This window comes from Cottoperca gobio, chromosome 10 (assembly GCF_900634415.1).
Source record: "Cottoperca gobio chromosome 10, fCotGob3.1, whole genome shotgun sequence".
NCBI classification, from domain to species: domain Eukaryota; kingdom Metazoa; phylum Chordata; class Actinopteri; order Perciformes; family Bovichtidae; genus Cottoperca; species Cottoperca gobio.
The window spans coordinates 23,617,671-23,633,451 of NC_041364.1; the positions used below are offsets into that span (position 1 = coordinate 23,617,671).

At 46.1% G+C, this 15,781-nt stretch overlaps 1 protein-coding gene across 1 annotated transcript; it reads right to left on the bottom strand.

The window, feature by feature from the left end:
- Positions 1-9,704: 9,704 nt before the first annotated feature.
- On the bottom strand, positions 9,705-12,182 carry LOC115014328 (ubiquitin carboxyl-terminal hydrolase 37-like). The gene is made up of 9 exons (XM_029441091.1): positions 12,056-12,182; positions 11,841-11,964; positions 11,604-11,755; positions 11,036-11,135; positions 10,869-10,945; positions 10,625-10,733; positions 10,430-10,490; positions 10,144-10,304; positions 9,705-10,026 (listed from the first exon to the last, which is right to left on the bottom strand). Exons 1-9 carry the CDS (start codon positions 12,157-12,159, stop codon positions 10,021-10,023), a joined length of 894 nt encoding a protein of 297 aa, XP_029296951.1. The 5' UTR covers positions 12,160-12,182; the 3' UTR covers positions 9,705-10,020.
- Positions 12,183-15,781: the final 3,599 nt, after the last annotated feature.

The following is a 15,781-nucleotide window of genomic DNA, read 5'->3' on the forward strand; positions in this document are numbered from 1 at the left end:
TGCTGAAGAAGCTGAAGGTTAAGGTGATGGACTGGCCAAGTATGTCTCCAGACCTAAACCCAATTGAGCACATGTGGGGCATCCTCAAGAGGAAGGTGGAGGAGTGCAAGGTGTCCAACATCCGTGCGCTCCGTGATGTCGTCGTGGAGGAGTGGAAGAAGATTCCAGAAGCAACCTGTGCAGCTCTGGTGAATTCCATGCCCAGGAGGGTTAAAGCAGTGCTAGATAACAATGGTGGTCACACAAAATATTGACACTTTGGGCACAATTTAGACATGTTCACTATGGGGTGTACTCACTTTTGTTGCCAGCTGTTTAGACATTAACAGCTGTGTACTGAGTAATTTTCAAAGGACAATAAATCTATACTGTTATTCAAGCAGCACACTGACTACTTTAAGTTATATCAAAGTTTCAGTAGGATAATGTTATCCCCTGAAAGGATATAACAGAATATTTGCAAAAATCTAAAGGGTGTACTCACTTTTGAGATATATTGTATATATTAGTTAATTATATCACAGTTTCAAGCCAGTACTGAAGCAGCCGGCAATGTAGATTTTATGCGGCGCTGGCTTGAACAGGTCATATGATCTGATCGCGCTGGCGTGACAGTCGACTCTGTGAAGTAAATTACTCCTGATTGTATTAATCCACACTTGAAAGACTATCATATGTATTTGTCTACCTCAATCAATATGTATTTCTGCACTATTATGTATTTTCTGCACTGAATGTATTACGAGCACAATATTGAATGTAAACACAGTAGGAACACTTCCCCTTTAAGAGAACAGGTCAACAACCATCACTGCTGACCAAGGAGCGTAATGCCGCCAACGGGGACCAATGAGGAGAAGGTTAACGCCTTCTGCATGTATTTCATGAGATGTTTATGAGCCTTTGTACACACTTGGGCGGAGCCGTCAGACAGCAACCTGGGTGTTTCTTAGCCATTCAGTCTGTGGAAACGATGATGTGATTAGTGTCCTCAGGGTTAAAATGAATTTCAAACATGAAAAAATTAAGTGCATCATGGTACACTTTTTGCCTGTTTTCATGTTCATGCTTAGTCAGGACTTCCCGTCTATATTCAATAAGGAAGTCTCCTTTTTGCTTTGGTAAAGGCCCTGTCACACATGCCCGTATGGCGGAAACGTATACGAAAAACAGCCCACAATTTGTCAGAGTCCAAATACGTCTGACTTTTGATCGGATCGGATCCGGAACGTGTACAGTCGTATGTCTAACAGATTGATACGCATACATAACATATCCCATACATGCACAAAACGTATTCGACTAATACATAACATAATGGTTCTGCCACACAGGTCCGTATGGCGGAAATGAATGCAGGCGCATACGAAATACACGGCATTACGCTGGTGTGCGTCGATATAAATTAGGGGTATGTTGGACATAAGTAGTATACATCAACCCAGTATCAGAGAGCATGGAAGATGCGGAGAGGCTGCGTCAGGGGTACATCCTAGCCGTTCTCCAGCATCAGCATGATGTAAACGAATTGCCGTTTTTCCAGCTCCGCGCCAGTAGGAGAAGGAGGAGAAGAGGGCAACGGATGAGGATCTGGATCAGAGCATGGATCGGTAGGCGACGGCAGTATGGCATATACGACCGGCTCCGGAACGAGGACCACGCCTCCTTCACCAACTTCATGCGGATGCCCCCCGAGATGTTCGACGAGCTGCTAGCCAGAGTGGGTCCCAGGATAATGTGAAGTAAATAAACTCCTGATTGTATTGTGTCACATTTAATGATTATCACATGTACTCGTCCACCTCAATCAAAATGTATTATTGCACATGTATTTCTGCACAAATGTATAATGAGCACTATATTAGTTATGAATGTGAAGCACTGTAGGTTCTCTTCAAAGAGTTTCAGGTCTACCTCCATCTCGTCACAACAAGACTGCCCACCATGGGGCATAACCGCACCAACATGGACCAATGAGGGACGACGACACCCTTCTGTAGAGAATATAGCAAAATGTTTATGATGTTTTTGTACCACTTTCACTTTTACCAACAGACAGCTAACTCGCTCTTTATTGATTTGGACTGTGGACTTGGTTTGTGAAAGTGTCCTCGGCTGAGGGTATTTTTGAAATGCTGTCATCATCACTTTAAATAAATAAGTATCTTGATCAACTAGAAGTTTACTGGATTCATTTGAAAGACAATCACAGCGCCCTTTGGGCTTCAAGACCCAACAATAACCAAGCAGCATACCTGGTACAGGGCGCCGATTGAGCCTGGCCTGAAGCTTGCCCTGACTCTCCGTCACCTTGCCTCTGGGAGCAGGTATGCATCGATGAAGTTTGGCTGGAGGGTCCCTCACAACACCCAGTCACTCATCGTCCGAGAGGTGTGCCAGGCAATCATTGATGAATACCTCCACTCCTGATGGATGACGCACCATTTCCAACGAGTTCCGCATCAAGTGGAACTTCCCCTACACCTTAGGGGCACTTGATGGGAAGCACATTGCGTGCCGGTGTCCTCTAAACAGTGGGTCCATGTACTACAACTACAAAGGATTCTACTCCATTGTTCTGATGGCGCTTGTAGATGCGGACTACAAGTTCATCTGGGCAGATGTCGGTGGTGGGTATCTTGTCAAACCGCTTCCAGGTCCTGCTGAGTACCATGCAGCATCACCCGTCCACTGTTAAACTCATCGTCACCACATGCGTCATCCTGCACAACATGATGAGGATGCGGCACCCACGGCTCCAGAACCAGCAGCTTGACCGTGCAGAGAACACTAACCACAATTATGTCCCAGGTGCATGGAGACTAGGCCAGAACCTAAAGGACACACAGACAGTGTCTGGACCACCCAACACCGCCTTCATGGACGGAAAGACACAGAGGGAGCTCATCAAACACTGGGTGAACTCACCAGGAGGTGCAGTTCCGTGGCAATACAGGATGATCTAGGATATGAACATTTTGACATGTTGACCACACACGTTTGTATGACAGTATTATGTATGAATAAAATATGAATATATCTATCTAACCCCGTGTTATTACGGTTATTATTATTATTGTTTGGACAATGTCATTATATGTCTATATATTAACAGGAAGGAGACACTTATGCAATTTGGATTAACTGTAAAGGACACCACATTGAAGTCTGAACTACAAGCTACGTTTAATGTATGTATATGTTATGACGAACATATAAATGTAGATTGGAAGAGATTGGAATAGGTATTGGTGATACATTGACACTTTTAAACAATGAAAAGAAGGGATTACAGCCATTCAACAACTTTTATTACAATGAACATATTATAATGGAATATATACAATAATGGAATCCCTGGCAACACCTGTACACACACAATCACTCATCCTCCCTGTTGTTGGGTGGTGGTGTGTTCAGGTCACCTGAACACAGGTCCTGAAGCACATTCCCACCTTCCAAACCCAGGGAAACGTGCGTTACGCCTGATGTTGCCGACAGGTTTGGCAAACTGCTGCTGGGGTACGTAGGCTGAAGAGGAGGTGGAGGAGGCATACACTGCTGATATTGCACAGGTTGAGACGGATGATTGAAGTGCTGCTGCTGCTGCTGCAGAGCATACTCCGGTGTCTGGGAGGTCCATGATGACGCTGGTTGGGGCTGGTGTCTCCACATGCATGGAGGTGGCTGGTAGGCGTCATATGGTGAATGCGAAGAGGTGTGCGATGCATACGAGGTGGATGGATGTGCCGAACCGCAACCCATCACCTCGGACAGGATGCGGTTCATGGCCAGTTTCACCGTTTTCTACCTCCGCTTGGACATGGTCACCAGGCTGTCACGCACATAGTTGGCGAAGGCGGTACGCTGGGTGAGCGGCTGCTGGTGCTCCTGTCTGACCTGCAGGTCTCTGAGGGCTGCACCAGAGTCAGCGACGTGCTTTTGGAGGGATGATAGAAGGGCCTCTTCGACATCCTGCGCCCGCTTGCTCATGGACCCGCCAAGCCGCAGTTCCGCGCACGCAGCTTCAGCATAGTCTAGGTCACCGGGATGTCCAACGATGGCAGCTTTGATCTGCAAAGACACAATAATACAAAGAATAAGCGATATGACGGAAGATTATATAGTCATTAAAAGAATGAGGTCACAGATATATGTCATTCTTAGGGCCGTACTTACACTTTTGCAGGGCTCACGCCTGTGTCGGACAACAGACGTCAGGAAGACGAACTTGTTCTTGATCCACCGCTCCCTCTCTGTCAGCTCAGCTGCCCCATCCCCACTCTTTTTCTTATGGAGATGGGTGTTCGTATCCCTCAGGGATTTGAACCAGACTAAAAGATGGAAATCTGATGGGAATACAAATGATTGATATTAGTGTAATGCAGTGGTGTGCAGCGGGACTGTGAAACAATTAGGCCTATAGCATTTAACTATACACACGGTTATGAATGATTTGTAATGTACTTCAGTGTTGTCCATAGGTTTACTGCTGGGGGGGGGGGGGTGTTCAAGCCTTCAATACTATTAGTTAGGTTCAAATAATAGTGCACAACTCAAGTAATACCATGATTGCTTCTTTTTCGGTCTTCGATCAGGTCATCACTTCCTCCCGATTCGCTTGCATTTAAATGCAACTCCACCATCGCTCTGTGTGTACCTGGCCTGTACCACTACACCCGCCGTCTTCCCCCTTACTTCTTTCACATAATGGTATGACTCCACATGTGGCCGATCGTATGGTGTGCCCATCAAAATAAAGTCCCCTGCCCCTGCATGGACCGTCGCATAACAACAGTACTTTTTTATTATTGTTCACTCTTCGTTCGGAGGGGGGGGGGGCACAGGTTGGTCCAGGCTCTGTGTTACAGGGGCACAGGCCCCTGTTGGCCCCTATCCAGAACCGGATTCTTTACGTTCTCTCCTCTACCTTCCTCCGCTGCGTCTGACTGTAGGTGTGTGTGTGTGTGCGCGGAGTTCTGCCCTTTGCGATGCAGCACAGAGGAGTGAATGTAAATACGCAAAGCAAACACCGAAACGTGCACATATATTAATTAGTTAAATAACATAAGCATTTAGTGTATGTAATAACATAAGCACCTGTTCAATGTGACAAGTGAGTTGTGAATATAAACAGAATAACAGTCTTGAACTTCAGGGGGGGGGCACAGGGAAACACTGTACATTCGGTACTTTGTCCTACACAGTTATTTCACAGGAACAATAGGCCTTATATGCTTCGGCCTACATATAACGGCAACAATCATTAAAGAAAGACACCTGTTAAAGCGAGCCCCGTTTTAGCCATTTGCGCATGGTGGGAAGTATTAGAGTGTGCCACATCAAAGGCTGTCCGCTAGTGTGAAGGAGAATAGCTAGCAAGGCTAAATAAATGTGTAATAGAGGGTAATATCGGATATAAACACAGGTGTGCCTTGAGATCCCGGCTTGGTCTTTGGAGGCCTTGACACAGAAAGTTTGAAGACCACTGGTCTAATGACATGTGTATATGTTAATGATAAACGTCAACACAACAATATTATCTTACCGGTTCTGCCCATGAGTGCAGCCTGGTCTTCCCACAGCTTGCTCTTCTTGTCCGCCCTCCTGTAGTCACTCCTCTTGCAGTCCCAGATGATGGGATTCTCCCTGAGAAACTCCAGCATCATCTCCTCATGGTCAACGGACAATGAGAAGTCCGACTTCTTGGCCCTCTCCTCTTCCTCTTTGTCGCCTCTTGGGGCTGCACAGAGGAGTTGGAGGCGACAAAAGACTCACAGGAACCACAGGCGCTATCACGAGAAGGAGACGGAGACTCTTTGCGGCCTCTGGAGGAGGATGTTGATGGTGATGATGCAGCGGCCGGTGGAGATGGTGGCCTGGTCCTCTTGCCCTTTCCTCTACCTCGGCCCCTGGGTGCTTTCTCGGCCACCTTTCCCGTGTTCACGGTCCTCTTGGGTCGCATGTTGACTGCTTGGGTAATGTTATTTCTGTGATGGGATCGGCGACATATTTATAGGCACAGGTCACGTGATCGTTCGAAGGCCGCAGACGAAACACCGAACACGCCAGAAATATGGCCCTTTCATACTGAATATGTTGCAGATACGACAGACATAATTTATGCATAGCTATCAATTAGGTTGTCCACCCGGTATAAATTTGTTGGCTGTTGGGTTCACGTCACGTATATCGATTTACGACTGCCATACTTCGAACGTCTTTAATATGCTCGACACATGTTTACGGCTTCAGCGTTCAACACAGTACCCCAGCGTCAAAACGCCGTGTTCCTCACGAATACTACTTATGTCCAGCATACCCCTAATTTATATTGACGAACACCAGCATAATGCCGATATTTCGTATGCGCCAGCATTCGTATTCGGCATTAGAGTCAAGCAGTCCTTGGCAATGACATTCTCAGATCTCAGGCTCCCTCTAACTGTGCTCTGACAAATAAAAATATTTACCAATATGTAAAATATTATACCTTTTTAAAGTGACAAGTGTGATATAATAAACTCCTGAATGTATTAATCCACACTTGTTTACCACTATATGTATTTGTTTATCACTATCAAGAAGTATTATGGTACATGAATGTAAACTGAGCACTTTTAAATATGTATGTGAAGACATGTTAGAGGTACGACTGAAGATGACGTCAGTGCAAAGAGGCGTGGACACGCTTATGCGCCAGCAAGGGGCCTATGGAACGTGGTCCCCAGCCAACCAATACTTTTAAGGCTACCGTCATTTGCAATCTGATTTGATTTGATCTTCTTCTGGCACGGACAGGCTTGATTCACCTGGTTTGTTCACAAATGGGTCGCGGATCTATTATTTCGCAGTTCGTGGGTCATTTGTGGTTTGGAAGTACCGCTCAAACTCTTTTAAAAGCAAAGACAGGTGATCGTGCATCAGCTGAGAGAATGATGGCCTATGCTCAGTCTCTTCCAAAATTCCTGCTAATGTTTAAAACTTGTCAAATATCCCTCCGTTCACTCGCCGTCCCCACAATTCCAGTTTGGCTTTGAATGCAGCCACTTTATCTGCCAACTTGAAGACAGTTGCCATTTTCCCCTGAAGTGACAGATTGAGTTCATTGAGCAGGTTGAATATGTCTCACAAGTAAGCGAGTTTTGCGACCCATTCCTCGTCACTGAAATGTGCAGCTAGTGGTGACTTTTTTTCGGAAAGAAATCTCTGCAGTGGCTCTCTTAACTCAAACACTCTGGCCAACGATCTCCCTTTAGATAGCCATCTTACTTCTGTGTGTAAGAGAAGACGTTTGTACTCTGCTTCCATCTCACTGCTCGAATAGACACGAGTTAAGGGCATGTGCTTTGATGTAGTTAATAACTTTAATGACATCATTCAATACGCTTTTAAGTTCAGGTGACATTTTTCGGCTAGCCAGCATTTCCCTGTGAATGAAACAGTGCATAGACTCACATTCAGGTGCAACCTCCTTAACCCAAGCAGTTAGACCAGAAAGCCGTCCAGTCATGGAAGCAGCTCCATCCGTGCATATGCCGACACAAAAGGACCAATTCAGTTTTCCAGATATGTAATCATTCAGAGACTTGAATAGTTCTGAAGCTGTGGTGTTGGTTGGCAACAATAGTGCACATAACATATCCTCATGCACATCCTCATGATATATATATTGAACATAAACAAGTAGTATTGCTTTGTTGATATCAGTAGACTCATCAACCTGGATTGCATACCACGGTGATTTATTAATCCTTTCCAACTATTTTGTCTCAATGACCTCTGCTATTTTCTCAATTCGCCTAGTCACAGTGCTAGCTGAAAGAGGAACCTGTGCTATCTTTTTAACTTCCGCTTCTCCTAGAATTCACGTCAAATGTCCTTAGCATCGTGCAGGATCAATTATTTACCAATTGTAAAGGGCTCCTTCACCTTAGCAATACGGTTAGCCACTAAGTACGATGCTCGCAGTGCACTCACATTTGAAGATGGGTGGCCAGCAGTAATTGCTTCTGGCCTTCTTGTTCATGTTTGTTCCTTTCAAAAAAGTCCAAAGGCTTATCTTTTATTGTAGGGTGCTTGGTCTCCAGGTGCCGAAGCAGTTTTGAAGGCTTCATTGCCTCATTTACGAGTCTGTCGCCACATATTATGCAGAGTGGGTTTGGCGCATGAGAATCCACTGTAGCGATAAACCCATATTTTACAAAGGACTCCTAATATTGTCTAGTAAATGCCGCTTTCTTTTTTTTGGAAGTCGTAGGCTGTTCTTATTCTTCTGTCTTCTCATTGGGTCTTTTCCCCTTTCCAAAAAAGCTCTTTAAAGATGTTTGTCTTCCACTCATGTTTGCTAGCTTGTGGGCTAAGATTTTTAAGTAAAGTATCACATGGACAAGACTTGACCTATGGCCTTGACATGTCATTTCTCTAAATAAAACATCTTTCAGACTGATTATTTTTTTATTAATTATTTCTGTGCGGCCCTGTACCAAATGGCCCACGGACCGGTACGCGGACCGGTGGTTGGGGACCACTGGTCTATGACACCGATTAATGTTTGAATCTCTAACTGTTGCATTTGTTTAACACTCCTGAATAAAAAATGTATTTGCCCTCATGGCGTATTAGGGCAATTGAAGGTAAAAACAACAACAAAAAATTATTTTAATAATGTAATATGTATTATTATTTAGAAATGTTATTATGTAACTTCAATCTCAGATAATTTAAGTTTTTATAATAACATAAGATAGCAGCTTAATAATAAGAAAAATATTATAAGAATTTAAATACAAAATTAATACATTTTATTTGATGGGGGGGGCGGTAAGGGACCTGGATAATGGATAGGGGGGCGCTGGCCCAAAAAAACAATACAATTTTCTGTATTTTAGCAGGCTACGCTTGAACAGGGGCAGGGAGGGGTGACTGTCATCAACAGTAATCCAAATTTCTAATTAGAAATGAGTTAAGTTATTGGTTACATTTGGATTCAGCTAAACTTAATATCTTCAGTACTTTCTAGCTAGCTCAGGTTAGCTAACAAGAAGTGAAAAGCAACAAGCTTGTTCTACTGAAAAACGTTTCATAAATCTAAATATTATAATGCTTTTATTATTTTTAGCCAGCTTGACAGGTTGTGCCTGATTTATTTAGTTGATTTAAAAAGGAATAAAGCTGCCAGGAACTCAAAACACAAGAAGAATTACACAGGCGCCTAAAACATGTACGAAACGTCTACAATGTACTAAAAAAAGTTTGTAAAAAATGTGAAATATTACTTGTTCAAAAAACACATTATTTTTCTCCTGTCTGTCTGAAACACTCTGTTTTAGCGCCTGTCTCTTTAAGACCACCCTCCCGAAAACACCCAGTTTTTCATGATATGTCCCTTTAACACTTCTTCAACTGGAAAAATGTTCTCCGAAATTGAATAGGCAAAATGATTTTGGTGGCATAGAAATGTAATGTGTGTAGGAGACGGCTGTTTGTGGCCACACCCGGATACCGCTGTCATCTTAAGTTACTTTACACAGAGAATGTTGTTGTGGAGACATTAAAGTAAATTATGGGAATTACTTTTTCACTTTCAACCACAAAATGACAACAAATGAATGCAAGGAAATATTTTTAAATATTTATTTTTATTTATATATTATCAATAGTTATATATTATCTATATTTATAAATATATATATTTACAAAGTTAATATAGACCAACTCATCTCCAATTCTAATGATGAAAATGAACAATAAAAAGGATAGCTCTAGTCCAATCTACTGCCAAATGAGCCTGAAGTATGTTGGAGATGAATTCTGATTTGGCCTGTCTAGATTTTAGATTTAGAGGCAACGGTGGCGAGAGAAAAACTCCCTGTTATAGGAAGAAACCTCGGGAGGAACCTGGCTCTCTGGGAGAAGCCGCTCCTCCTGAGGGCTGTGGGGGCTACCTTCTGCTGATCCGGAAGTCTGTACTGGTCCTCTGTGTTCACCTTGTCTGAAGTCCCCCATTGCCGGGCTGCTCTACATTTGAGAACACATGAAACCCTTAGAGTCAGTACAGAGATCTAGGAATTTGGGGTAAACAGTTATATATAAACAAAATCAGAGTCAGTTGGACTCCAGGATGTGACAGAGTCCTCTCACCTGTCTTCTTTGGTAGAAGAGGATGAAGGCTGTATGCTGACGTTGCTGGATCACAGAGTCCCCGGTTGTGTGTGTGACCTCTGCATCGTTGAAGGTCAGCCAGTGGTCAGCGGGGTCATCTAGCTCGGTATCTGGATGAATCCCATCGCTGATGTAGTGTCCTGACAGGAGACAAATCATGGTGAGATCAGGTGTGTTAAAGGAAACATGTGTGTGTAATGTGTCTGAGGACCTGATTGAGGACTACAGAAGGTCACAGTCTGACTTGAGTGTGTGATCATCTTACCACTGTTTACTTCAGAGCCCAAGTGGCTGATGATGCTAACCAGACTGTACCAGCCATCATTCTGAGAGGGAACGCAGTTAGCAACAAGTTAGCTACACACAAACACACACACACACACACACACACACACACACACACACACGTAGAAATCACACCAGTACACACAGACCAAATGCTTCCTTTGTTATTCCTCACCTGGCTGGAGGTCAGCATCAGCTCTCTGTAGATGTGGACCAGGTCGCTCAGCTTCTTCATCTGCTTGAAGGGAGTGAAGCAAAAACGCTTCACATTCAGCATCAGAACTCTGTGGACAGGAAATAAAAACATATGAGCGGGTTCCACAAGACTGTTGCTATTTTTTCTTACTGAATTCAAATCAAGCAGTTCATTAATAAGGACTATTAAATAATCGATTACACTATCAACTACAGTCACTCACTTGGGCAGGGTCACGAAGGTGGACTGCTGGCTGGATGTGTTGGCAGTGCAGTCACACCTGAACTCCAAATCTGTCTCCTGAACAACACACAGACAACATGCTGTGAGATACACAAGGACTGTGTGTGTGTGTGTTCATGTCACAGAGACAGGATAGGCAGGTCTTACCATAAGGTAATCCTGGAGCATCTCCTGAACTGAGGCTCCAGGCACCAGGTTGAGAGACAGGTTGGTAAAGTCCTCCTTACAAGTAGACCCGGCTCCACATCTGCACATTAAAAGGGACAGTACACAGTAACAATCAATTGATCAAGACTATAACTTAGTCCGTGCATCAAAATATCAGTTTATAAAACAGATTTATTTTGAGAATTTCTTCAAATTTGGTAGAAACATCCACTTGGACATAAGGCTGAACTGATTGGATTTTGTAGGTCAAAGGTCACTGTGACCTCACAAAACACGTTTTTGGTCATAACTCAAGATTTCTGATGCTAATTAACAACAATTTCACATAAATCCTTTAAAGATAAACAAGGATATGATATCTGAATTGTAATGTTCAATTTATCTGTGCTATCTTTATTAAATATTCAGAGACTAAAGATATGAATGCAAACATATTTAGCAATATTGTGTCTTCAAATCAGCGAATGTTGGTCTGTATGTAAAGTGTCAAATGCATGAGAAGACTAAAACCTTTTCTCCTGCTGTGTGTCACATGTTTTTCTCTTACCTCTTGCAGGTCCTGGTGTTTCGCATTGTGAACACCAGGTGTTCCTCGACAGGGCATCTGTAGCTCCTTCCCATCATGGCGGCGAATTCCTTCAGTAGTGGGGCCAGACTCCTGAACTGATGGAAGACGGTCATCAGGAGCTCATGAGCGTCCTGAACACACGGAGACACACAGAGGGTTGGATGCACAGAAGACAAACAGAAGGTGAAACAACAGGAGTCAAAGTGGAAGACTCACTTTCTGGTAGTTATCCCCAAACTCAGGAGCCTGGACTGAGAGGGCCCTTCTGAACAGGTTGAGGGTCCTCAGTTTGTGGGAGAAGTCCATGGATCGTTGGCACAACACAACGTTCATGAAACTTCTGCAGAGGATGAAGACAAAATAGTGTTTGCTGTTATTTCATTTTTCCAGGAAAGATAACATGTGTGTGTGTGCGTGTGTGGCTACTGTACCTGATGAGTTCAGCCTCAGGAACTGAATTCCACACCTCCTCCTGGCTGCTGACGTCTCTGCTGAAGTCCTTTAGTGTGATGAGGCTCTGCAGGCTGGAGTTCATGTAGCAGATCTGGCTTGGGTTTGGAAAGCTGACACACAAACAAAACACGTGTCAACATCAGAAAACTCCGCAGTGACGAACTGGAGCTCACTCTCTCTCCCTTTTTACACTTTACTTTGATTATTGATTTCTATTGTTTAGTGACAGGACAGGGAAACAAACATTTCAATTCATTTCTAATAAATATTCTCATTTTTCATAAAAGAAAAAAGTATAAATAATAAAACAAACTGATCTTTGCACATCATTTGTTGCATTTTAGTTTGACAAAAAATGTATATAATCCTGTTTGTTTTCATGCAGATTTACTCACTCAAATCTGTCCTGCACAGCTTGGCCCTGTCTTGTCCCACCAGCAAGGGGTTCTGCAGAAGCTGTCCAGCTCCACGGGTGCCCGCGGTCCGCTTCCGTCTGAACCACGGCTCCCTGCTCTCGAGAGGTATGAGGGTAACCACAAGGACTGCCGGGCTTTCCTAGCCCAATGCTCTCTCACCTTTGAGCTTCAACCTTCCTACTTCCCTTCAGAGCGCTCTCGTATCGCCTACATCATCAATCTCCTGACTGGAAAGGCCCGGTCATGGGCTACAGCCGTCTGGGAACAGCAGGGCCCTTCCTGTAATGACTACAGGGCCTTTACCGATGAGATGCGCCGGGTTTTCGACCATCCAGTAGGAGGTAAAGACGCTGGTAACAGACTGTTCCAGCTGCGTCAAGGCGGCTCTAGTGTGGCAGAGTATGCTGTGCTCTTCCGAACCCTGGCTCCTGTGAGTGGGTGGAATGAGAGGGCCCTGATGACAGCGTTCCGGCATGGCCTCTGTGGCGGAATCAAGGATGAGCTGGCAGCTAAAGATCCAGTGTCAGACCTGGAGTCCCTAATTGACCAGACTATCCGTCTCGATAACCGTCTGTGGGAGAGGCGTCGTGAACGACAAATGGACAGTCGCCCCAGTTCCGGAGTCACAGCTTCAACCTCCGTTCCGCTTCAGTGGCCTCGGGAACCTCAGAATAACCCACCTTGTCCTGAGGAGCCGATGCAGCTTGGCGGTACTCGCCTGTCCCAGGCAGAACGGAACCGGAGGATGAGGGAGAGACGCTGCCTCTATTGTGGAGGTCCTAACCAATTTCGTTCCTCATGTCCCGAGCTTGCGGGAAGCCCAGCCCCGTCCAGGAGAGGGAGAACTGTGACGGGTGCGACCCTTACTCCCTCAGCCTCGACTTCGTGCCTGCAGCTCCCGGTCACCATCTCCTGGGGGAACCAACATCATCCTCTTCAGGCCCTCATTGACTCTGGCGCTGCAGGGAATTTCTTGGATCTCACCCTTGCCAGGGCCCTTCACCTGCCCATCTCCAGGCTGGACCATCCACTCTCAGTGACCGCCTTGGATGGTAGGCCCTTGGGACAGGGTACTGTGACTCATATTTCCTCTCCTGTTGTCTTGTCTATGTTTGGCAATCATCATGAAAAGATTCAGTTTAATCTTATTCATTCTCCCGAGTTCCCTGTTGTGCTAGGGTTCCCCTGGTTATCTCACCACAGCCCTCACATCAATTGGTCTTCAAGAACTGTGGTTGAGTGGGGTCCCAATTGCAAGTCCTCCTGTCTCCTCACTAGGGCTGTGCCTCCAGCCCCTAAGCTTCCTAGCTCTCTCGAGTTGTCCCGAGTCCCCTCAGAGTACCACAACCTAGCTGAGGTATTTAGCAAGAGGAGGGCCACTTCCCTGCCCCCTCATAGGCCCTTTAACTGTGCCATTGATCTCCTTCCAGGCTCTTTCCCTACACGAGGTAGGATCTTCTCCCTGTCACCTGCCAAGACCCAAGCTATGGAGGATTATATCAAGGACTCCCTGACTGCTGGGATCATTTGCCCCTCGTCCTTCCCGGCTGGTGCCGGATTCTTTTTTGTTGGGAAGAAAGACGACGGCCTCAGGCCATGCATAGTGACGAGTGGAAGACGCCGTTCAACACACCAACGGGCCACTACGAGTACTTAGTGATGCCGTTTGGCTTAACCAACGCCCCGGCAGTGTTCCAGGCACTCATTAACGAGGTATTGAGAGAGACGTTGAACCGTTTTGTCTTTGTTTATTTGGATGACATTTTGATTTTCTCCAAGTCCCTCCATGAACATGTCCATCATGTCAGAGTCGTCCTCCAGCGCCTGTTGGAAAACCACCTCTTTGTCAAACCTGAGAAGTGTGAATTCCATGTCTCCGAGGTGTCCTTTTTGGGCTTCATCCTGTCCAAAGGGAGTCTCAGCATGGACCCCAAGAAGACTCAAGTTGTCCGGGATTGGCCCCAACCCTCTTCGGTCAAGGTACAACGGTTCATTGGCTTTGCTAATTTTTATAGGAAGTTTATCAGGAACTTCAGTGCTGTTGCCGCCCCCATGACCGATCTCACCAAGAAGAAATCTGCCCCCTTTAAGTGGTCTCCAGTGGCAGAGCGGGCCTTCCAGGATCTGAAGGGGAGATTTTCCTCCGCCCCCATCCTTACCTTACCCGACCCCTCCCTCCCCTTCATGGTTGAGGTGGACGCTTCGGATGTGGCAGTCGGGGCTGTGCTCTCCCAGCGTCCGGCTGATGGCAAACTCCATCCCTGTGCCTTCTTCTCTACTCGCCTTTCACCTGCTGAGAGGAACTATGATGTTGGAGATCGTGAGCTCCTGGCTATCAAGATGGCTTTGGAGGAGTGGCGCCACTGGCTGGAGGGGGCCCAACACCCTTTTGTTGTTTGGACCGACCACAAAAACCTCGAGTACATTCAGAGGGCCAAACGTCTCAACCCCAGGCAGGCAAGATGGGGTCTTTTTTTTAATAGATTTTATTTTGTTTTGTCCTTCCGCCCCGGTTCGAAGAACCAGAAGCCTGATGCACTCTCTAGACTGTTTCACAGGTCAGATGGTGAGAGAGTTCCAGTACCCATCCTCCCGAGCTCGAGGATTGTGGCTCCTGTCCGATGGGGAGTCGAGTCTCCAGCCTCCACTCTTCCCTGACCAAGAGACTGATGTGGGTGTTCCCTCGGCCCAGAGCTTTGTCCGACGGTGCAGGCGGGTCTGGCGCAAGGCCCGGTCTACCCTGCAGCGGTCTGCACGCTAGTACCAGCGCCATGCCAACCGCCACCGCAGACCTACACCACCGCTACGTCCGGGGCAGAGGGTCTATCTGTCGACACGAGATCTTCCTCTACGGGTGGAGTCCCGCAAGCTGGCGCCACGGTTCGTGGGGCCCTTCAAGATCTTGAGGAGGATCAACCCAGTGGCTTACCATCTCCAACTTCCCCGGTCCATGCGGGTCAATCCCACCTTCCACGTCTCTCGCCTACGCCCTGTCGCCTAAGTCCTTTGGTTCCTCCAGCTAAACCCCCTCCGCCCCCCAGAATCATTGATGGTGGCCCTGCTTATTCAATCCACTGCCTAATGGATTCTCGCCGGGTGGGGAGGGGCCTTCAATACCTGGTGGACTGGGAGGGCTATGGTCCTGAGGAACGGTCCTGGGTCCCGTCTTGGCATGTTCTCGATCCGGGCCTCATCGAGGCCTGCCACCAGAGCCACCCTGATCGCCCGTGTGGGAACGTCAGGAGACGTTCATAGGGAGGGGGGTCCTGTCAGGGTTTTTGGACTGCA

What these genes read in the sequence shown, in the direction of transcription:
- LOC115014328 (XM_029441091.1), bottom strand. Translation starts at nt 12,159, where the DNA reads ATGAACTCCAGCCTGCAGAGCCTCATCACACTAAAGGACTTCAGCAGA. An exon ending in ACCTTCGTGACCCTGCCCAA is followed by an intron (nt 10,734 to 10,868) that starts GTGAGTGACTGT and finishes TCCTGTCCACAG; the next exon opens with AGTTCTGATGCTGAATGTGA. An exon ending in TGATGCTGACCTCCAGCCAG is followed by an intron (nt 10,491 to 10,624) that starts GTGAGGAATAAC and finishes GTTCCCTCTCAG; the next exon opens with AATGATGGCTGGTACAGTCT.